The 22,512-nt window shown below is 47.4% G+C and overlaps 1 protein-coding gene across 7 annotated transcripts in view; it reads left to right on the top strand.

Annotated features, from left to right (window-relative positions):
* Nucleotides 1-22,512, top strand: part of FRMPD2 (FERM and PDZ domain containing 2) — a 101,283-nt gene that overhangs the window by 29,028 nt on the left and 49,743 nt on the right. For 5 of the 7 annotated variants that reach the window (XM_023240653.2, XM_023240649.2, XM_023240651.2 and 2 more), the window contains 6 exons: nucleotides 1,401-1,472; nucleotides 3,581-3,755; nucleotides 7,118-7,268; nucleotides 7,911-8,049; nucleotides 14,545-14,700; nucleotides 19,630-19,815. In XM_023240653.2, coding sequence (XP_023096421.2) covers nucleotides 1,401-1,472; nucleotides 3,581-3,755; nucleotides 7,118-7,268; nucleotides 7,911-8,049; nucleotides 14,545-14,700; nucleotides 19,630-19,815 — 879 coding nt within the window. The remainder of the gene's footprint in view (nucleotides 1-1,400; nucleotides 1,473-3,580; nucleotides 3,756-7,117; nucleotides 7,269-7,910; nucleotides 8,050-14,544; nucleotides 14,701-19,629; nucleotides 19,816-22,512) is intronic. The other 2 variants (XM_023240654.2, XR_006587081.1) reach the window with 1 other exon arrangement.

The following is a 22,512-nucleotide window of genomic DNA, read 5'->3' as shown; positions in this document are numbered from 1 at the left end:
TTGACAGGGGGGATGGATGTCCAGTGGTCCCTGCAGTGTGCTCATGCCTCCGGGAACAGTGTCTCCTTGCAGGCAGGCTGGTCTCTCCTGAGGGTCCAGCTTACTAAGCCTGCGCTGGAGGGTGAGATCAGGGGTGGTCCAGGGTGCACCTTCTGCCGGACATAGCCCTGGAACCAGCCACTTGTGGTGGTTAGAAGAGAAGCACCCCCGTTCCTTGAACGACACTGCCATGAGCTGAAAAATTGTCCTAATAATCACACAAGCCCTCAGTGATCCCAAGGGGATCAGGGCCCCCTGGAGCAAGGATGCACCCCCGCTGGGCTGGCTGCTCTCTGAGGAGGCTGCCTTTGTCAGGCGTTCTTCTGCCTGTGCATCTAGATCCCTTTGGGGATCAGACTCAGGTGCCCCCAGAAAACCTTTGTCTGTTGCAGAGAGATTTGCTTAAAGCTCTTTAATTCGAGAGTAGTTGAGCCTAGAGCAGCTTCAGGACATCCTCCCCCTTGTGACTTTCAGCTCCCACACTCTCCGCCAGGCCCTGATGCCCTCAGAGGCCACTCGCAGGTTCTCATGAGCTTGGTTGGTGGGGGGGTGGGGGGGGGATGTAGACAGGGTCAAGGAGGCCTTTTTCACCTTCTTTGATTGTTCTTCATGATCACTCACTAAGGACGCTTCTACTGGAAACTCTTACAGGACACAAGTCACATGCCAGCTGCCCTTTTGAGACAGGAGTCTTGTTGATTCTTTTGGGGAACACATTTGTGGGCCCACCCAATCCTATCACTCTCTGGTGTTAGATTTTGGCAAGTTTCTTAACCTCTTGGAGCCTCAATTTCCTGCCCAGTGCGTCGAGAATAATCACCCCACAGGATGATGGCTAGGTCTAAACAGCGATGGTTATCAAAATATTTCCCGGTCACAAGCATGATACAAACAATGTGCAATTGGGAAGAGCTGTCCATGTACCTTAGTGACTCAACATGCAGAGCTAGGAAAATGTTTCCTCAAACTTAAATCTAAAGGTATTTTTACTTTAGAAAATCTCTTGCGTTTAATATCTATTTGTCTCATATAATGTGTTTTATGATTTTGATACATATAAAAGATTATGTAATGATGCGTGAATTATGAAACATATAACGAAGGAGACACCCACCATAAGAGCACTATACTCACCATTAAGACTTTGGCTTTGAAATGTCCAGCCTAGCTGGGGCCTCGGCCCAGTTGAGCCCCATTTCCCTGGAGTCTATTTCCTGCTGGCTGTGGGGAAGGGGGGATAGATAGGGGATGAGGGGAGATGAGCCCATGGGGGAAGCCCAGTCCCAGAATCGGTGGGGGGGGCAGATCCCTGGAATGTGACTTCTCTTCTGACCACGAGTGACTCCGAGTGTTTCCCACAGTTCTCCAGGCCGGAGTTCGTCTTGCTGGCTGGAGAGGCCCCAGTGACTGTGCACCTGCCTGGATCAATTGTGGTAACCTTTGGGTTGACTGGGCAGGGGTGGAGGGTGGGGAGGGAGCCACACTGCTGGGAAGGCCTGGAGGCCGACTGACCCCTGAGTGGGGTCTCAGGCTGGGAGGGCCCTGGGGGGGGGGCGGTGCTCACTCTCTCTTCCAGGCTCCTGCCAGAGCCCTCTGCCAAGTCCCACTCCTGCTTCTTGTCCTTCAGCACTTCCTCTTCTCCTTCAAGACGAGCCTTCTGCTACTTCCAGCTCATCCTGCTTGGCTTTCCAGATGCAGCTCAACTTTGTCACCTTAATGAGTCAGGAAATATTGTTTGAGCATCTAGTCGGGGCCAGGCCCCACTCCAGAACCCAGATCTATGTAATGTGAGCAAAATGGAGTCCTTTCCACCTGGAGCTTACATTCTAGCATATTCGTACTTATCCATTTGCTGAGGTGGAAAAGTCAATCTCCTTTCCCTTAGCTCTGTTGCCCCAGCCCAGGGAAGACTGTGGGGCCCCAAGGGGTTCAGCCTCTGTCTGGAGGGGCACTCGGTGTCTGGATTGAGGGTGGGCGAGAGGCTTGTCCCTGCTGATATACACTCAAAGAGCTTTGATGATACTAGACCAGAGTGGGGACAGCCACTGCCATGCTCTGCTCCAAGATGTCTTGGGGGTATGTGTGCTTTACTGAGACCTTCCTGAGCCAGCCCCCTGCAGAGGAGGGGAGAGATAGGCTTCCCTGGAGAGTGGAAAGGGGCAGTAGGAGGGACAGGTTGGGCTGGGCTGGAGCACCAGGGTGTCAGGGAGTTTGCAGCCAGGACCTGTCCTGGCAGGTGGGCAGCAGGAGCTTCATTGTCCCATTGGGCCCCACTTAGAAAACACACGTTCAAAGGCACAACTATTAAGAATTTCAAGGGGGCCCTTGTAGAACATTAAACCCAAGCAGAGGGCCCTTCAGAGCACATGGGTGCCCCCACACCTCTCTCTTAGCCTCTGCACCAGAGTGCCTCAGAGTGTATTGTGTGATCAGCCCTGCCCAGGATCATGTAGGAACCCTTTCATACAGGGACCTCAGTTCCACACTGGCCCCTGGAATGTGGGGGCTGCCCCTGGGTGCCACAAGGGTTGGGATGTGGTCACAGGCATGGTCTTCATGACACTAAAGTCACACATGTCAGTGTCCATATCCATGACTGTCCTCTAATGAGGACTTTCAGGATGGAGGTCCAGGCCAGACCCCTGGCTGGGCTTTGGACACAGGTGATACTCAGCCTATGTCCTTAGAGAGGCCAGGGCTCTGAGCACAAGGTGCCATGGAAGTAGAAAAGGGAGTGGGTGGCTCTGCCCTCCACAGGATTTTGAGCCAGACCTAAAAGACTGGTAGGAACCTGCCATGTGGGGAAGAAGAGGAGGAGTATTCTAAGCAGGGGACATTGCATGCAGAGACACAGGCAACAAGCCCATGTGGGGGCAGAATGATGGGTGGCTGAGCGGTGGCAGCTGTGGTCAGGGTGGGGCTGTGGTAGCAGATGAATCTAGAATTAATCTCAGCAGGGTGAAGAGAGAAGTCTGGCTGCTGCTTATCTTTGGATGTGGCTTTGCTGAGCAACTTCTCGGTTCAGAACAATCCCCTTAACTCCTATCTCCTCACTGGATCTGTGCCCACCCTTATTCTCTCTGCTGTGCACTGGGGGTGGGGGTGGGGGCTCAGGAACAGATTCAGGGTGATTGACACCCCTGGGACATATGATCCATGGATGAGGTCCCTGAGAAGCCTAAGCCCTTCTAGGAAGCGGAGCCCAAGGGGCAGCTGGGGTTTCAGCAAGGGGGAGACATCCAGTGGATCTGCCTCCCAGCCTTTAGAGTCCCTGCAGAGCCTTATAGAATGCGGACTTGGGTCTAGTTCTGCCTCCTGCTAATTCTGGCACCGTCCCTTCCTATGCTTGTCATCCCTTAACTAGTATCTTTGAACCTCATTTTTCATCTACGGTATGGGAACCCTAACATACTTATCTCATAAGGTTGTTTTTCATTAAGTGAGACAATGCGTATAAAGTGCTTAGCACAGTAGCTAGCCCACAGTCAAGACTCCGTGTCTCGTAAGTTATTGTTACAATTGATACTATTATCATTTTCAGACCAAAAAAGGGAAGTCCTATTTGGCTCTCAGGGCCCTCTGCGTGGTGCTGTTGAGTGGGCAGTGTCTGGAGGTGAAATGTGACATTATGTCAACGGCAGGAGCTGTCTTCAGTGCTGTCATGTCTTTTGTCAACCTTGGGGAGCTCGCCTACTTTGGCTTGGCTTACATGAAAGGTAAGCGTGTGTGCATAACCTACTGCTGGCCTGGTGCCTCACGTAACCCAGATACCTGGTTACCCGAACGCTCTTCCTTCTACGAAAATTGCTTGAGGCTGGGATGCCTCACCTTGCGCATTTAGACATCAGTTAGCATGGTGAAGCTTCAAGTGCTCATTGCAAAGTGTCAAGGGAGTGCAGGAGATTATAATGAAATCGTGTATGTAAGAGGCTATGGGTTTCTGTGATTTGCTGGGTCTGGTTGATCTGGTTGATCAGTCTCGAAGCACTGATGCTAGATAAGTGAATGTTAAAAGCATCTCCATGTAGGGATGCCTGGGTGGCTCAGTCAGTTAAGCATCCTACTCTTTTTTTTTTTTTTTAATTTTTAATGTTTTATTATCCATATTTGAAAGAGAGGGAGACAGAGCGTGAGCAGGGGAGGGACAGAAAGAGAGAGAGAGGAAGATACGGAATTGGAAGCAGGCTCCAAGCTGTCAGTACAGAGCCTGGCGTGGGGCTCGAACCCACGAACCGTGAGATCGTGACCCGAGCCGAAGTTGGACGCTTAACTGACTGAGCCACCCAGGCGCCCCAAGTGTCCTACTCTTGAGTTCAGCTCAGGTCTTGATCTCAGGGTTGTGAGGTCAGGTCCCCCCGACTCTGGGCTCCACACTGAGCCTGGAGCCTACTTAAAAAAAAAAAAAAAGCAGTTCCATATAGATGGGAATGTAAAATGGTGCAGCCACTGCAGAAAGCAGCAGAGTGGTTTCTCAAAACACTAAAAATAGATTTGTCACATGATCCAGCAATTCCACTTTTGCACACATGCCCAAAATAATTGAGAGCAGAGTCTTCAAGAGAGGTTTTTGCACCCATGTGTGTAGCAGCATTGTGTGCAGTAGCTAAACTGTGGAAGCACCCCCAAGTGTCCATCGGCAGATGAATGTGTAAGCAAAGGGTGATATATACGTATGATAGAACATGATTCCACCTTAGAAGGGAAGGAAATTCTGACCTATGCTACAACACGGACGGACCTGGAGGATGCTGTGCTATGTGAAATAAAACAGTGGCAAAAAGACAAATATTGTATGACTCCAACTGGGGGAGGTACCGAGGAGAGGCAAAGTCATAGAGACAGAAAGAATGGCGGTTGCCAGGGGCGGGGCGGAGGGGGAGTAGGGGGTGTGGTTTAATGGGTACAGGGTAGCAGTTCTAGTAGAATTCTGGAGGTGGGTGGTGAAGATAGCTGCGTGGCAATGCAAATATACTTAACAGTACTGAACTGTACCTTCAACTGTGGTTAAGATGGAAAATTTTTTTATTATGTGTATTTTACCACAATAAGTTTTTTTTTTTTTTTTTTTTAAATTTCCATCGAATCATACAGGACTAACGGGAACTCAGCACCCCACCCAGGAGCCGTTAATGAAGACCTTCCCCTTTCCCAGTTCTGCCCAGTTCTTCCCTTTTACCAGCTCTGCCCTTCCATTAGGGACTCCTATTTCCAGCCACGCAATTACACCTTTGCTGTAGTTGACGCTCTCTAAGTGCTGTGTGGGAGAATGGAAAGGAGGTCGAGTTTGAATTATTTGGGCTCTCAGGTTCAATCCTGGCCAGCCCCTCTTGCTTAGGAATCGTAATCTTGGTGTTTCTCTATTCTCCCATCCCCAGTGGGAGGGGCTCGGGAGCTTGTTGTGAGGTTGGTTAGTGTCCAATGGGGCGGGGGGGGGGGGACAGGATGGGGTAGGGGGTGTCCTTTCCCCATAGCTCTCCACAGACCTCCAAGAGACCCCTCTCCCAAGTAAAAGAACGAGCACGATATGCTTCCATGTGATGGACTGATGTTGGCTCGATCTTTTGTAAAGTGTGACAAGAAGAATCTTTAGGAAACACTGTATCTTTATTGATCTGTAACATGCAACTTAAAGAAAACCAGTGTGCTTGTTCTGAGTCCCAACCTTGTGTGTATCCTGGACTGTTTCTCCCCAGTCAGGTGTGTGTCCCAGATCCCTCCATGTGGGCATTCTTGAGCCGCTTAACTGGGATGTTCTGAGTAAAATGCTCAAAAGTCCCCAGTGTGGGGCTTGGAAATAAACCCACTGGGAGGGGTTGCTAGCCAAACAGTAATGGACACCTGTGTATCAACTGGGGAGAAGTGGCCCCAAGGGAAGGGTGAGTTGGTGTGAGTGGTCAGGTTCAGGAGCAAGGGCTGAGGGCAGAGGGGGCAGAGGTCTGGGCGCTGTGAGGTGGATGCTATTTTGTCTTCTCTGGAGACCTCCTTCCCTTTCTCCAGCACACATAGCTTTTGAGAGAAAGGGCTGGTTACCCACTTAAAGGGTCTGCCTTCCAAAACTTGGCAGAACTCCTGTGCCCGAGGAACCTGCTGTAGTGTGCCTCTGGGCTGAGAGACTGACGCATGGAGAAGGGTGTGGGCAGAGCAGGGCTGGGGCAGGCCTGCGGGGGTCCCAGAGGGAGTGGGGGAGGGGGTCAGGCTTCAAGTGAAGAGAGCAGAGGTGAGGAGGCAGTGCCTGCAGTGGCTGGGGCTGATTCACCGTCCCTCCTGGCAGTGTTGGAGGACAAACTCAGCAGGGGTTGAAGTCCTGAGCTTGGAGTGGAGTTTCCAAGCAGGCAACATCCAGGTCAGAAGGCAAAGATGACTCCACTTAAGCCCGGTCAGTTTGCTGGGGCTGCTAGAACAAAATACCATAGACTGGGGAGATTAAACAACAGATCTTTATTTCTCACAGTTCTGGAGACTGACAAGTCCAAGATCAGGGTTTGAGCTTTGTCAGGTTTGAGGTTCTGCTCCTGGCTTGCAGATGGCCACCTTCTCATGGTGTCCTTACGTGGCAGAGAAAGTGAGCCCTGGTCTCTTCCTTTTATTACACTAATCCCATCATGGAGGCCCCATGATAAACCTAATTACCTTCCAGAGGCTCCCCATTCCCCCATTACATTGGGGGTAAGAACTTTGGGGAGATACAGACATTCAGCCCATTTCATGCCCATGGCTGGGGAAGTTTCAGAATGGTCCAGTTGAGGCAGAGGGCCTGGCCCATGGCAAAGAGCAGAATAAATAGTCATTTCTTTGTTTTTGACTTTATCTCTATAGATAAATAGCTGGAAGGCAGCTATTAAGTGATATCTTCTCTGAGATAAATAATCACATTCCTCCTCTTGGCCTGAGTTCCTCTTCTTTGACTCTCTCCTCTCTGTTTCTGACTCCTGGCCCCTCCACAGACCCAGCAAAGGTCCTGTAGCAGCAGGTGTCCAGATGACTTGCTTTTCTCCTGTTTGACCCTTCTGGGCAGAGCTCAGGGCTGTGGGTGTGAAGGGGTGGAGTCTGTCTGACTGCCCTTCCCTCTCTGTTTCAGACAAAGAGTTCTTTTTCTTGGACGATGAAACCAGGCTGTGCAAAATAGCCCCTGAAGGCTGGAGTGAGCAGCCCCAGAAGAAGACCTCCTCAAATACCTTCACACTCTTTCTGAGGATAAAGTTCTTTGTCAGTTGCTGTGCACAGCTCCAGTGAGCGCTCCAAAATTTTTCATTTGTTCCTTCAGGGACCTGTGTATGTGCTGGCTGATGTTAGAGATAATGGGTAACAAGTGCTTGGTGAATGGCAAATTACGCATAAATAACAACAGTCATTGTGGTCGATCTTGCTGGTTAGATTCCAATATGACAGAACAGGGGGAAATCAGTATTTGGGTCCCGGTCAAAATGAGAATTTGCCCTTTTGTTTCAAACGTGGTCCACTCAAAGCCAAAGTTCTCCCTTGACCCCAAAATGACCCTCCCCGAGCAGCAGATCAGGGTTGGAGGAAGGGGTTATGTGTGGCTTCGGAGTTGGGTAATTGCCTCTTTATTCCTTTGCTTCCTGAAAACAACATCTGAGCGTCAGTTTTCTCACTTGAACCACGGCAACAAACATCTCCGTGGGTGTTGTGTCAAGTGCTTGGCACACAGTAGCCCTCAACTTGTGGCAGGAGGCATGATGTGGGTAAAGGAGACCACACTCATCTTGCTGGCATCGCCCCCTGGGTTCTTTTAGCTTGCACCCCATCTTTTCTCCTTTCCCTGCTTCCCAGACTGAGAAAACCCTCCGGTTTTAGTGTTCTTTCCCCCTCTCAGCATTCCAGTGACCCTTATTCCTGCGTCTCTTTCCCAGGAACAGCCAGGCAAGGCACCAATTTTATCTGCAGCTTCGGAAAGACATCCTGGAGGAGAAGCTGTACTGCAATGATGAGACGCTGCTGCAGCTGGCGGTCCTTGCCTTACAGGCTGAGTTTGGCAACTACCCCGAGGAGGTGAGGGTGGAAACCTGGGGCCTGTGGTGGGGTCATTGGAGAAGCAGTTATGGGAACTATTAGAAATGTGGAGACTGAGACTTTGAGAAGTTTTCAGCATCTACCACTGAGACTGAGGTAAATGGCATCCATCCACGCATCCATGCATGCATTCATGCATGTGTCCATGCATCCATCCATCCATCTATTCATCCTTCCATCCATCCATCCATCCATCCACCCACCCACCCATCCATGCATCCATGCATGCGTCCATGCATCCATCCATCCATCCATCCATCCATCCATCCATCTATCCATCTATCCATCCACCCATCCACACATCCATTCATCCATCGATGCACCCATATATCCATCCATGCATCCATGCATGTGTCCATCCATCCATCCATCCATCCACTCTGTAACTACCATTGACCTAGACTTTTCCCACAGTGTTAACTCACTCAATCCTCATAGCAACATTGTATTACTCACATTTTCTAGAAGAACAGTCTGAGACTCATTTGCTAGAAAATGGTAAAGTCTAGATTTGAGCTTAGGTGTGTCTGACTCCAAGGCCAGTGCTGATTCTGCTGGAAACATTGCTTCTCAGAGCTTTACTCTTTTTGGCCAAACCCTTGTCCTTGCAGCAGAATCACACATATATTCCTTTGATTGATTTTGCCTATGATGGTCTCGTATTACAGTACTCAGGGAGTTAGTAGAGGCTACTGGCTATTTAATTTGCAGATGCATCACAGCAAGGAGGGATGATGTTAAGCGATTTACTTACTTATTTAGGATTCAAAGTGGGGACACAAGACAGGAAGGAGGGACCAGCCAGGTAAGCTGTGACAGAGAGCAGTGCAACTTTGCTCTGGGTTCAGGAAGCCCCTACCCGTGTTCCAGATGAGGGGAAAGGGGCTTGGCAACAGACCTCAACTGAGACTGAGTCATGCGACCCAGCAGTGTGACATGGCATGCAGTTGTGGAGGCCATCTCTGGCTGCGCCGGTAGAAATGGAGAGGGAAAAGTGAGGAAGCAAGGTGGGCTCCCCACCAGCCCCCTGGGCTCTCTCTTGGATGGTATTGCCACCGTTATGTGACATAAGCTGGGTGCCTCTAGGAAGTGCTTACCTTGGACAAGCTACGCTCAAGAGAGAACCTGAGAACTGCGTGAAGGAAGAATCCACTGCTCAAAGGGAAAAATGTAAAAGGCTTAATCCCTGTTCCCCGGGGCCTTTGACTGCTTTCCGGAAAGTATCTGTACACCCATCCCCACCTCACGTACCCTCCAAGGCCAACCCCAACCTCACAACTTTCCTGGCCTCCCCACAGGTAGAAGGAACCCCACTCTGGTCCTTTTTGACATCTCCCCCACACCCCTTGGCCAGGAGAAGGGATGATTCAGCACTGTCTTGATAGCAAGCGACAGAAAATCAAGCTCAGATTGGCTTGAATGAAACGTGTAATTTACTGGTTTGCAAGACTGAAGTGTTCAGGTCCTGCCTACCCTTATGACAGGCTTCTAGTCCTTTTACTGCTTACCTGGTAGCTTCTTCCTATCTCTTTTTAGCCTCCAGGCCTGGGGTCCTACCATGCCTAGGGCTTGCTGGGCTCAGGGATTCAAGTGACATCAACAGGCCTTGGGCTTCTGTATCTCTGGGCCGTGCTCTCCTCTTTCAGTTTTGCCTTCGGTGGCTTCTGGATTCTACCCTCCAGGTTGCAGCCTGGCACCAAAGGGAGGGTCTGTCTCTCTCTCTTTCTCTCGTCTGCTCTCAGTAATGCCATGGAGATCCTACAGTTCTGTCTCATTGGTTCTGATGGGGTCATGTGCCTACTCAAGCCAGTCACTGTGCAGGGAGATGCCATGCTCTGATTAGTTAGACTTGAGTTACATGGCCACCCCGAGAACCAGGGTAGAGTTCACACTATGCAAATACATGGACTGAGGGGAAGGAAGGATGGTTCCCATTTCCAGAAAGAGAGGAAATGGTTGCACATGGCTAAAAATATGTCTACCACCAGTGAGCACTTAGTGGTTGGCCATGCTACATCCTTGGTGAACAAAGGAGCTGTGTTTAGCCGAAGTTCTGAGTCTGCTGGGGTCATTTTGGTCTGGCCTTGTGTTATAGGCTGAGGAATGTTCCTCCAAAATTTATGCCTTGAAGCCTTAACCTCTGGTACCTCAAGAATGTGATTATATTCGGAGACGGGCTCTTTAAAGGGGTGATTACATTAAAATGAGGCTTTCTGGTCGGGTCTTAATCCATTCTGACTGGAGTCTTTATCAGAAAAGATTAAGACTCACAGGGAGACACCAGGGATGCTGGAGCACAGGGGAGAGACCAGGTGAAGACAGGGAGAAGATAAGCACTTGCAAGTAAAGGAGAGAGGCCTCAGAAGAAACCACCCCTGTCAACACCTTGATCTTGGACTTCTAGCCCCCAGAGCTGTGAGAGAATAAATGTCTGTTATTGAAGACATCCAGCCTGTGGCATCGGTTATGGCATCCCAGCAGGCTAACGCACCTGGAGTCGGAGAGGGAGAAGCTGCAACCACCAGAGAGTCTGGACGCCTTGGTGGAGATCTGTGTCTTTAGTCCTCACACAGTGTGGGGTGGGGAGTGTGCCTGTTTGCCTCAGTAGCTGGGTTTAAGAGCAAGGACCAGTTCAAAAGTTAAAATGGCTCTCAAGAACAGTGGCTTTCAAATGTGCTGTGCTGTGACCCAGGATTGAAAAAGAAAAAAAGGTAGACATTATAACCCAACCCACGTGGGTATGTACCTAGAACAGAACTGAAACAAAAGTTTAGGAAATAAGATGTACCCTTTCTGTACCTGTTACACATTGGTGTTTCCTATTCTATTGTAGTTCATGCTGGTTATGAACCATTAACCATTAGCTCGCTAATGTGTTACAAGCTGCAGTTCGAAAACACTTTTTGGCCCATAGCATTCTCGTTTTGCTTTCTTCCCAGTAGATCTTCAGAAGGGACAGCCATGTCCGGAGTCTTCCAAGGCCCTCTTTATTCCTCGCTCTGCCGCATTTTTCTCCAGAGCATTTACCACCGCCTGTGTGGTATACGCATTTATCAGCCATCCTCCACCTCCAGCACCTTCCCCAGATTCACGGAGCCTCGCCCTCTCTCACTGCTGTGGACCAGAGCAGTTCCAAGACGCTCTCTGCTGTCCCCACATGGGCTCCCAAAGGCAGACACTTTCCTTTTCTCTTGTATGTGTAAAGGCAACAGATTACACAAACCCACTCATCTGGGCACCCACACCCTCAGTCCTAATTTAGGGAGGGCCTGCTCTACTCTTGGTATCATCTAAGCCCTATGTCAACCCTGCAAAGTCCGTGTTATTTCCATCGGCAGTTGAGGAAAATTGCGCCTCTGTGAGCTTAGGTAAGCTGGTGAGAGCACAGCCAGAACTCACTTCCAGGGCCTCGCTTCACTGTGAGCCAGGCACTGCGGTGGGCGCATCAGAGGGTGCTTGGGAAGACGCAGAGAGGAGGGCCTGCGCCTGTGTCCGTGTCATGGGGGGGGGGGCGGTGTGGCAGGAGGAGAGGGCTGCAGGCATTTCCCTGCAGCCCTAGCTAAGGCAGCTGTGAGGCTCGGCGGCACCACCAGCCAGATCCGGGAAAAACCTCGCGTGCCCCCCTAAGGGGCTCATATCTTGTTGGATAAATGGTTCTAGGGCTGGGGGGAAAAATTTAATTTGGAAACCACTGTAGTGAAAGACTGGGAGCCGCTGCAGAATTCTAAGCAGGGAAGTGACATGATTACATTTGCATTTTAGAAAGGGAGACAAAGACATGTTGGTATAAAAATAAATCTCCTTCATCACATCAATGCGACAGAACAGCTCTTCCTCTGGGTGCCTCCCCTTCCAGCCTTTGATTACACGTGGGGATGTTATACAGGTGTAAGCATTGCCATCTGCATTTGCATTCCGCTTTCCTGCTTGCTGACGCGCCTTCCTGCGGCCTTCCTTGTCATCCTCTGCGACGATGACAGTGGGAGGCTTAGCAGGGCTGGACCTCTGCTCACTTTTCCATCCCCGCCCCTGTCGGGCATCACCCGGAAGTGCCACGTAAGTGGTAACTACTGCTGTTACTGTTCCTGTTGCTTCCGATCTTTCTTTGTGATGAATGACATAGAAGTAAATGCTTCTGCTAGGGCATTTTTAGTTGCATATTGACTTCTTCTCTTGGACATATTCCTAGCTGGGTCAAAGGTCCTAAGTGCTTGTAGGTTCATGGCAAAATTGAGTGGAAGGTACTGAGATGTCCCATGTATTCCTTTGCCCCCACACATGCACAGCCTCCCCCATTATCAACATCCCTCACCAACATGGTACATTTGTTTCAGTTGATGAACCTACATCGACACGTCGTCGTCCCTCAGAATCCATTGTTTACGTTCATGTTCGCTCTTGGTGTTGCGCGTTCTATGGGTTTGAACAAATTTATAATGACACGTGTTCACAATTAGAGTATCATACAGTAGTTTCACTGCCCTAAACATCCTCTGTCTTCCATATATTTGTCCTTCCTTCTCCCCCACCCCCACCTGCCAACCATCCCCTGGCAACTACTGATCTTTTTTTATTGTCTCCATGGTTTTGCCTTTTCTAGAATGTCATATAGTTGGAATCATACAACATGTGGCCTTTTCAGATTGACTTCTTTCAGTTAATATGCATTTAAGTCCTGCCTCCCCCCCCATGTCTTTTCATGGCTTGTTAGCTCATTTCTTTTTAGCACTGAAAAATATTCTGTTGTCTGGATGTACTATAGTTTATTTATCCATTTCACCTACTGAAGGACATCTTTTGCTTCCAAGTTTTGGCAATTATGAATAAAATTGTTATAAACACCCACGTGCAGGCTTCTGTGTGGACATACATTTGCAACTGCCTTGGGTAAATACCAAGAAACATGATTGCTGGATCATATGGTAAGACTATGTTTGGAAGACAAATTGTCTTCTAAAGTGGCTGTACCATTTTGCATTCCCACCGGCAACAAATGAGAGTTCCTGGTGCTCCAAATCCTTACCAGCACTTGGTGTTGTCAGTATTCTGGATTTTGGCCATGCTAATAGCATTCTGAATGCTTTTTTATGCAGCAGATTGCTGAGCAATTTCTTTCCATTTGTGTCTGAGCTTAGCTCAAAACTGGCATGGGCTAGCTCTCAGTTGAGGATTCTTAGTCCATGGCCACATGGGGATAGGTCTGTGCCATACCAGGAAATGGGGATGGTTCCCTTCAGATCCCCTCATCAGACCAACCTGCCCATCACCAGCCTTGAGAAGGCAAGATCCTCCCAGTTCCCAGCTGCCTTTCTCATGGGTAATTATCCTCACCTATGGGGAAATGACTTGGCCAAGTTTAAGCTGGGAGTGGCTGCCTAAGACCAGGACATGCTGATTCAGGAATACAAGGGCAATTTCAGCTTCCTCTGAAAGTTCTGCCTTCCTCATTCCTTATAGTGGACCCCAAGACCACCCCTCCAAAACTTTTTTTTTTTAAGTTTGCTTATTTATTTTGAGAGAAGGAGAGAGAGATAGGGAGAGAGAGAGAGAGCGCGCGCACGCGTGAGCAAAAGCGGGGCAGGGGCAGAGAGAAGAAGAGACAGAATCCCAAGCAGGCTCCATGCCATCAGCGCAGAACCTGATGTGGGGCTTGAGCTCACGAACTGTGAGATCATGACCTGAGCTGAGATTACCCCTCCAAAACTTCTGCATACCTCTCTGCCCCAGAGTCTTTATCAAGGAACCCTGCATCAGACGGCGAGTGATGCTGATCTCCTAGCTGCTCACTGTAGGGTGGCAGCTTCAGGTTCCCTAAAGAACAGACTGGATGGAGGTTCAGGCTTGGGGTAAGGTGGGGCTCTCAGATCTCTTGTTCAGGAGACAACATCTTGATCCCCTCGTGGTGAGATGCCGGCATAGGCAAGACCTCCTTTGTGAGAATGTGACAGTGTACTAAGAGCATATGCAGACCGGAAATGCTAAGTGCATAAAAAGGAACAAAGTTTTGGGGCTAGGGTTTTGCTGTGGCTTTTGGGAAGCGGTGTGGCATCGGGGAGGGTGTGAGAGCTTTGGATGACCGAATCTTGTTTCTGTCACTAAGTGGTGTGATCTCAGCCCTGTTGAATGACTTCCTTCCTTGTTCATTTTGTTCATCCTGCCAGTGGCAATAGAAATATCCTCGTAGGATTGCTGTGGGATGGAAAGAGCTAATGTGTTCTGAGGACCACCTGGCATACAGAAGGTCTCAAAAACAGGTGGCTCCTTTCTTCTCTCCCTTCTATTCATGTCATATGGTTTGGGCCAACTTCTAATACAGTGTAAAATGTTACCCTTGGTGGGCACTTCAAGGGAGCATCCTTGCCCTGGCGCCCTAACTGGAGTTTGGGTTGCAGAGGCTTCTGCTGTGCTCAGAGTTCCATAAAAGGCACCTTGACTATGACCCCCCCCCCCTTTTTTTTTCCTGCATCTTTCCAGCAGATAGAGAGTAAAGCTTATTTTCGAGTTGAAGATTACATCCCAGCGAGTCTAATTGAGAGGATGACTGCTTTCCGGTTGCAAGTTGAAGTCTCGGAGATGCACCGTCTCAGTCCTGTGCTCTGGGGAGAGGATGCCGAGCTGGAGTTCTTGAGGGTAAGACCTCTGTACTCTTGAGAGGGAGTGTTGGTGTTTAAGGGAATGCAGCCAGCCCTCCCCTCTGGAGCTTTCTCTGGGGATTGGATGTGCTTAGACCCACAAGGAGGTATGAGCTAGGGACTTGGGACTGGGAGGAAGGAAGCCCTAACATCCTGCAGGGCAAGGAGACTGTTCTGGGAGCAGGTGGCATATTGTAAATGATCCCCCCAAATTTAGTGGGCTGGGGTGGGGATGGTAGGGCCCTTCTTTAATCACTGAGTTCACAGTCACTTTTCTCACAGAGACATACGGGAGAACACTCAAGTACAAAACTGGGGTATGAGCCAAAAGCAAAGCCATGGGAAGGCCTCTGGTTTCCGGCCTTCTAAGCAACTGTCCTCCGCACAGCACAGATGGTGCGGTCCGTGTGTATGGGTATGGCTCTGGTCCACACTCTCTTCAGCCCTGAAGCAAAAGCAGTGGCATTCCGGTCCCTGATATCTGTGGTACACACAGAGCCTAGGATGGATAGCCTTTGTACCCTCCACAACATACCAGCTCTGGGCCGAGGGCTGCGTGGAATGGAGACAGAGAGAACCTGCTCCCTGCCCACCAGGGAGTTCTACATCTCCTGGGGAGGAAAGACAGGGACCCAGAGACTTGCATAGTGTGCTATCTGATGAAAACAATAACAATGTGTCAGGATAGGAGGGAGGGGCGCTTTGCCCGAGGCAGATGGAGCTGGGAGAGGGGCACATGGGAGCCCCCAAGCCCTGGCTTCCCCAGGGCAGGACGCTTGGCTGGCCTTTACAGCTGAGGAGCTGTTTCAAAAGAAGCTCCGAATTGATACATTTCCCTGTGCAAAAGTCTCTCAAGATGGATAGAAACATGTCCATGGTTTATTTTTATCTTATTTTTTGCCTTTAATAGAGATGGGCATTGGAAAGCAGACCTGCCCAGGGGAGATCTGGCCTTTTCTTTTTGGTGTGTCATTTAATAGACTGTCTGCAACACCTCGCACATGTGAGTCCACAAGCACTTCATCTGAAACGCCCTGATGGCAAGGCACTCACTGCTTCCTATAACCCAGCATTCGTGCATGCTGCTTGTAAGAGGATGCGGCCTTCCTTTGATGAGGGACAAGTGCGCACCTCAAAGCCATCAGCGCACATCTGATGGAGGGTGGCCACAGAACCACAGAACCAGGCGGGGAAGCCAAGGGCTAGGGCCTGCGGGGGCCCCTGTAGGACCGAGAATGCCCACCTGATCCCCCCTCCCGAGGCTCCAGCTTGTTTGCCTGGCTCTGTGTCCCTCCCTCTCCTGGTTGATTGATGGAAATTGATTGTGAAGGAAGCCACCGTCTCATAAGCAGAAATACAGGAAGACTTTGCCTCAGTCATTGCTGGAAAACAGCGAATAGATTTGGCTTCATTCGCATGCCATCTTATCAGTGTTGAGGAATACTGGCTTTTAGTTCCCCGTGGTGGCTAGTTGGGCTTGCTAAGGCTGTGTGCCAGCCCTGGGGCGTGAGACACCCACACGAGAGGGCTTTGTGACCCAGAGCACATTGCGACCCTTCTCTTTTGGGTGAGTGTTTGTTAAGCAAAATCTCCCCCACCCCCATAATGATAAAAGTAACAATTTGCTCCGAATTCTGTGGAGACAGCACAGTTATATTTTGTTGCATTAATTCTTTGTTCTGTGCGTTCACACTGTGTATACACATACACATTTAAAATTGGGTTTATATTATAGATGCAGTTTTGTGTATTTTTATAATTGCCTCTCACCAACATTTTGAAACTTTATTTTAAATCAGCACACGGTGTACCCTAAATTTTTTCTCAATACTCTGTTGTTTGGCACATAAATTGTTTTTAATAGGGGACTATCTTAAACAATACTGAGATTAGCACTTTTTCTACATAAGTCTTTAGCTGCATTGGTGCTTAATTTCTTAGGGATAGAATCTCATGAGTGGAGTTACCGGGTCTCAGGTTATGAACGTTGTAAACGTTGTTGACAAATATTGCTAAGACACTCTACGTTTTAGTCCTTTCTATGCTTTTCTTGTCCCCTCTACTAGGCTGTAAATGTCAGGGCCCTGAATTCTCAGAGCCCATCACAGAGCCCAGTTACTTCACGAACAGTCACTGGATTATTTAATTACAGTTCCTCGTGGCTCCTCTTTTCCATTATCAGATGGTGCCTCTTGGCCTCCAGTTCACCGATGACTAATTCTGCTAGTTCATCATCTCACACTAGAAGACTTGGCAGAAATCCAGTTTGGGTAACGCTGAATAACATACTCTGGAAGATTCACAACTGCATTAGCATATTAATCCCAGAACAACCTGTTCAAGGTTTACTCAATGTTTTCCAAACTTCTTCAGCCATGGAACCATTTTTTTCCCACCTAACTAGGGGTTTCATATTCTATTAAGACATTTTGTTTCTTTTCTTTCTTTTTTTTTTAGCAGTTGAAATCATACTGGCTGTATCCTGTGTTTTACCCCACTTAGCATTGTAACATGTGCATTCCCCAGATAATTACAAATGCTTTGTAAATCTCCTTTCTAAAGGCTGCCTAATGATCCCTTTTAAAGCAGTATTGCCTTTAGGAAATATTTATCTCTGGCAGCTGGTCCCCCAACCCAACCTCGCTAGTCGACACCAACCATGAGAAGGGTTTGTCTTAATTACGCAGTATATTTTCTTAGGACGGATCCCTAGGAATGGAATTACAGGGTCAAAGGATCATGAGTTGTTATGAATTTCTTGACGGACCAGCCTGTTTGTTTCAACAGTTTTCAGTACAGCAAGGGTGCTGCATAGGCTGGGAGCCAGGAGAGCCTGGGTCCGGTCTAAACCTGGCTGCTGTTATAGGGGGCAGGAGAAAATAGTGAGATGCCTCTAGGCACCTGGAAATACAGTGACCCTCTGAGGGCAATCGGCAACTGCAACATGGAATGACCAGGGGAGGCACTACAGAAAATTCCCTAGTAGAGCATGGAGACATAGAGAACATTATTTATTTTTTACAGATTGAAAATGCCCCCGAGGATCTTACGCATATGCACCCATGTTTCTAAACTTTACAGAAACTCTGAATTTTAGTTGTGAAGAGTGGAGATGCGGAAGGAATCAGACTCGTACTTCCATTTGTGACTCTGAAGTGTATCTCTGGTTTCTGATTTGAAAAGAGATAGCTACACCTGTCTGTTGTGATCGTTGTGAAGGTTAACGTGAAGATTAAATGACGTCATCCAGGGGAAACTTTTAGGATGGCGCTTCACCACTTAAAAATTTTGTCCCTCTAAGTACTTGAGGATCACGTCCTTTAAAAAATAAAATTAAATACTAAACAATTTCAAAATGTAGGCAAGTCTAGCAAAGGCCTCTTTATTCTAGTGAAGACCATTTTAAGGCTTTACACTTTTTTAGAAATATCACATCAAATTATTTAAAAGAATTTTATCGTATTGGTTTGAGATGACTCTAGTATCTTAAGCACATGCCTCGCCTGGCCATTGGATATTTCAGCCCCAATGCTCAATAAATAGTGTTTTGGATGCTACTGCTGATGACAATGATGGTGATGAACAGTGTCTCCAAAGTTAAAACAAGCAGGCTCAGGGCCCAGAAACTTAATCTAGGTCATGTGAAGAGCTGTAGGCTCTGCAGGCAGCAGAACCTGTCTGAAGAGATTATTTATTTATTATTATTTTATTTTATTATTTTTAAGAAAGATAGTGCATGTGAGCAGGGGAGGCAGAGAGAGAGAGCAAGAGAGAGGGAATCTTAAGCAGGCTGCATAGTGTGGAGCCTGACACAGGGCTCGATCCCACAACCCTGGGATCATGACCTGAGCTCAAATCAAGAGTCAGGAGCTCAACCAACTGAGCCACCCACGTGCCCCTATCTGCAGAGATTATTAACAGAAATAAAAAATACAGCAAGGATCCTGAGAAAGGAGCCCTCAGAAGTCGTAATTTCTCTCTATTTTTGTTACCCTGTGTGGCAGTGGGAGAAACTGGCCAGGGCAGACTGCTCTCTTTGGCAGGGTAGAGATGGGACACCAGATCTCACCAATGAAACCCTTCGGAGAGGGTTTCCAATCCCCGGAGCAAGAAGTCCCTGCTGAGTCCCGGTGCATCAGCCTTCTGATGAGGACTGGAATCTTTCAGGTGAAGACGAAGGTGGTAGACCCCAGGATAGAGATGTGATTACCAATCAGACATAAAAACATTTGCATCAAATTTATACCCCCATCTCTTAAGAGTTTGGTGGGCCTGATGCAGTCCCCATCTCTGATTGACCCTCAGGGCTCTGACAAAATTCAGTCTCCTGACCTGGTAAACTGAGGACAGACCTTGGGCTATGGGGACCTGGCCAAGGCACTGCCACATGGTGAGAAATGCCAGTGATTGTTCATTTTTTTTCTGCAGGATGTTCATGGCTTATCTTGCTTTAACAGTGATGCTAGCCACCTGGAAGGTTGCTTTCTGTGCCCGGGACTCAGTTTGTCTGTAAAAATCTATAAAATGAAGGGTTTGTACGAGATAATATTGCAATAGGCCTTGGTGGACACAATTGTGAAAAGGAATCCTTTACCTTGAGGTGACCTAGAAGAGTCTGCATTCTAAAAACTTGCTCAGAATATTATTACTCTGTTGTATCATTTTCATAATAACATGTTCCAAGTGTTTTGGTTTAGGTACTCCATGAAAAAAGGATTCCTAGGGTTAATAAGATAGGAAATGCTATCATATTAGAGGTGAGAAATTTTGTAGTAAGGAGATCTGTTTGACCCAGTGTTTCCTAAACTCAGTTTGCAATTCTACTCTTTTAAAAATTTTTTCAAGGCGTCTGTTAAAATGGTTTGGAGCCCATTATTTTGGACTAGTGTGACTTGTCTCTTCTTAACTGGCCTTTTTCTTGCTGTAGGTCACCCAGAAACTCCCAGAATATGGTGTGCTGGTTCACCGAGTCCTCCCAGAGAAGATGACACGAGAAAGGGAGATGGCCTTGGGGATCTGTGCCAAGGGCATCATAGTGTACGAAGTGAAAAACAACAGCAGAATTGCAACTTTACGCTTTCAGTGGAGAGAAATTGGCAAGATTTCTACTTGTGTGAGTATCACTCTGTTGATAAAGGTTTCAATTTCCTTTGATCTGTTGCCCCTTTAAAGGAGCAGTGGGGTCCTGTGATCATCTTCTGACCAGATTAAGCTCACAGCCTGTCTAACCAGTACTAACCAGTACTCCGAGATACTGTGGCATATTTGGAAGAAGCCTACCGGGGGCCTGGAGAGTTCTCAGGGGGCTATTTCTCCCCACCATGTCTTGCCCAGTCCCTCTATACCCCCATCAGCCATCAGCCAAAAGAGCTACTACGCCTTTCCTCTGTGTAGAGATTTCTTAATTTGGGGAATCCACTGATGTTGAGAGCAAGGTTGGTGGTGGGAGATGGGAGGGGAGAGTCTGCTGTAGGCGGGGTGAAATCTGCAAGGTTTTGAAACATTTCCCTTGTGTTTCAAATTTTCCGTGCTCGCAGCATGCTGAGGCATCTGGCCTGTCTCCTGTGAACTACAGGTGTGCTACAGGACACTGGGGACTGCAAACCTTTGATACCCATTGAAAATTGAAGAGCATCTTTTTTTAGAAACAAAAAATCCCTGTTAAATGTATAATGTTTGAAACTGTATTTCAACACCATTTGCATGAGTATTTATATACTTCCTGAATTTAGTTACAATAAATCTGCCACCCAAAGCATTATGTGTGTCCCCACATGAGAGTGTTCTGGTCCCTAATCTACCTGCCTGTCCTGTGGGTCACTGAAGCCAGTATGCCATTACTTTAGTGATGATTTCGTTATCAAATGTGAAGTTCTTTGTCTTTTGGCCCATGCAAAAAATTAGCTTTTTCTTTCCGTTTAATTTTCTTTTAGGGTTTTAAGAATTTTCCTACTGATTAGATTGCTGTTTTAGTAATCAGCAATCTGATGTTAGCTTTTCCTAAGTGGAACCTAACTGTTTCTTCCATCTTGGCCATTGAAGATAACATATTGTTCAAATACCACTCTTGATAGTATTTAATGATAAATTATTGTTTGTCTTGGGACACCTGGGTGGCTCTGTTGGTTGAGCATCTATATGACTCTTGATTACAGCTCAGGTTGTGATCCCAGGGTCGTGGGATGGAACCCCGCATAGGACTCTGTGCTGAGTGTGGATCCTGCTTAAGATCCCCTCTCTCTCTCCCTCTCCCCCTCTGCCCCTCCCCACTTGCATGTGCATGCGTGTGCATGCGCTCTTTCTCTGTCTGAAAAAAAAATTGTTTGTCTTTAGAAAAAAAGCTTATATCTAAAAGTAATACCTGAACAAAATTTAATTGAGTTCATTAAAGTGGCTTATAATACACTATCAGGAAATTGACTTTTTCCCAAATATTTTTGACCATATCTAAAAGTAAACAACATTTATATTTGCAATTTCTAAAATAATTTTAATGACTCGACTTACTTTAATTCAATTGAAAGATTTGAGGAATTTTAATGATTAAATTAATTCTATACTATTGCATTGCTTCTTATTTTCTTTAGGTCATGGTTAATTCAAAATTTTCAAAGAAATTTGTTTTAAAACATCTGTAAAAAGGCAGATAACCTAAAATATAATTTTGAAAAGTAGAAATTTGACATTATAAAGTTGAACAATCCCTTTAAGTAAATGCTTTATATTTAAGTTGTTTTAATGTTTATAGATACTCATTTTCCCATGGCCAGGGACAATTTCTTGATTAAAGCTGGAAAGTCATCAGGCTTACAAGACAAACTTAGTAGCTTAAAATAATAAAACCAAGCAAAGCAAAGCAAAGCAAAACAAAACAAGACGACCTTGCCACTAATTAGGATTTCCATGCCCTGGTGATCATCCTCTTCCTCAGCATGAATGTCTTTTTTGTGGCAAAGTCATCCCATGAATTAATGTCACCAATTGCTTGCCACAAATTAGGCATCTTGCACAGAAAATGGGGAACTCTATGAACAATACAGGAGTGAGCTCCAGCAGCTGGTTTGAAATTTGCCTAATAGCAGAAGCCAAGATACTTCAAATAATTGCAGACCATTCATCTTTCCAGCCTGCAGGGAAGTAGCTATCGAGATAGAAAAAGATGTCATTTTCGAAGACTGTGATTTATAGGTGTGTTGGCAGCCTGTCTGTGACAGAGACAACATCAATTCAGGTTATTCAGTTGAGAAAGTGTTGGTTGTAGAATGATGAACCTCCCCGAGTTAGCAACTGTTCTCGATGATTAGCAGTAGTTAAAATGCTTGAAGAGAAATGCACGAGGGCAGGAGAGGATACAGGCTTTGTAGGGCTCTCTTTAAGAAAAAGAATACAGTGGCTCAGTCAGTTGAGCCTCCAACTCTTGATTTTGGCTCAGGTCATGGTCTCAGGTTGTGAGATGGAACCTGAGTTGACTCCATGCCGAGGGTGGAGCCTACTTGGGAGTCTCTCTCTCTCTCTCTCTCTCTCTCTCTCTCTTCTTAAAAAAGAAAATGTTGTTCTCTGTATGTAGTGTGTCCTTTTTGGGCTCCTAGGTGACTCAATTGGTTAAGGGTCTGATTCTTGGTTTCAGCTCAGGTCGTCTCTCACAGTTTGTGGGTTTGAGCCCCGTGTTGGGGACTTGGGATTCTCTCTCTCCCTCTTGCTCTCTGACCCTCCCCCACTCATGCTTATGCTCTCTCTCTCTCTCTCTCTCTCTCTCAAAAAAGGAAAATAAACATTAAAAAAAAAGAAAAAAGAAAACAAAGTTCTGAGT

The sequence above is a fragment of the Felis catus genome, chromosome D2 (genome assembly GCF_018350175.1).
Source record: "Felis catus isolate Fca126 chromosome D2, F.catus_Fca126_mat1.0, whole genome shotgun sequence".
NCBI lineage: Eukaryota > Metazoa > Chordata > Mammalia > Carnivora > Felidae > Felis > Felis catus.
The sequence above is the reverse complement of the archived record's forward strand: the minus strand, read 5'-3'. Positions and strand labels throughout refer to the sequence as shown.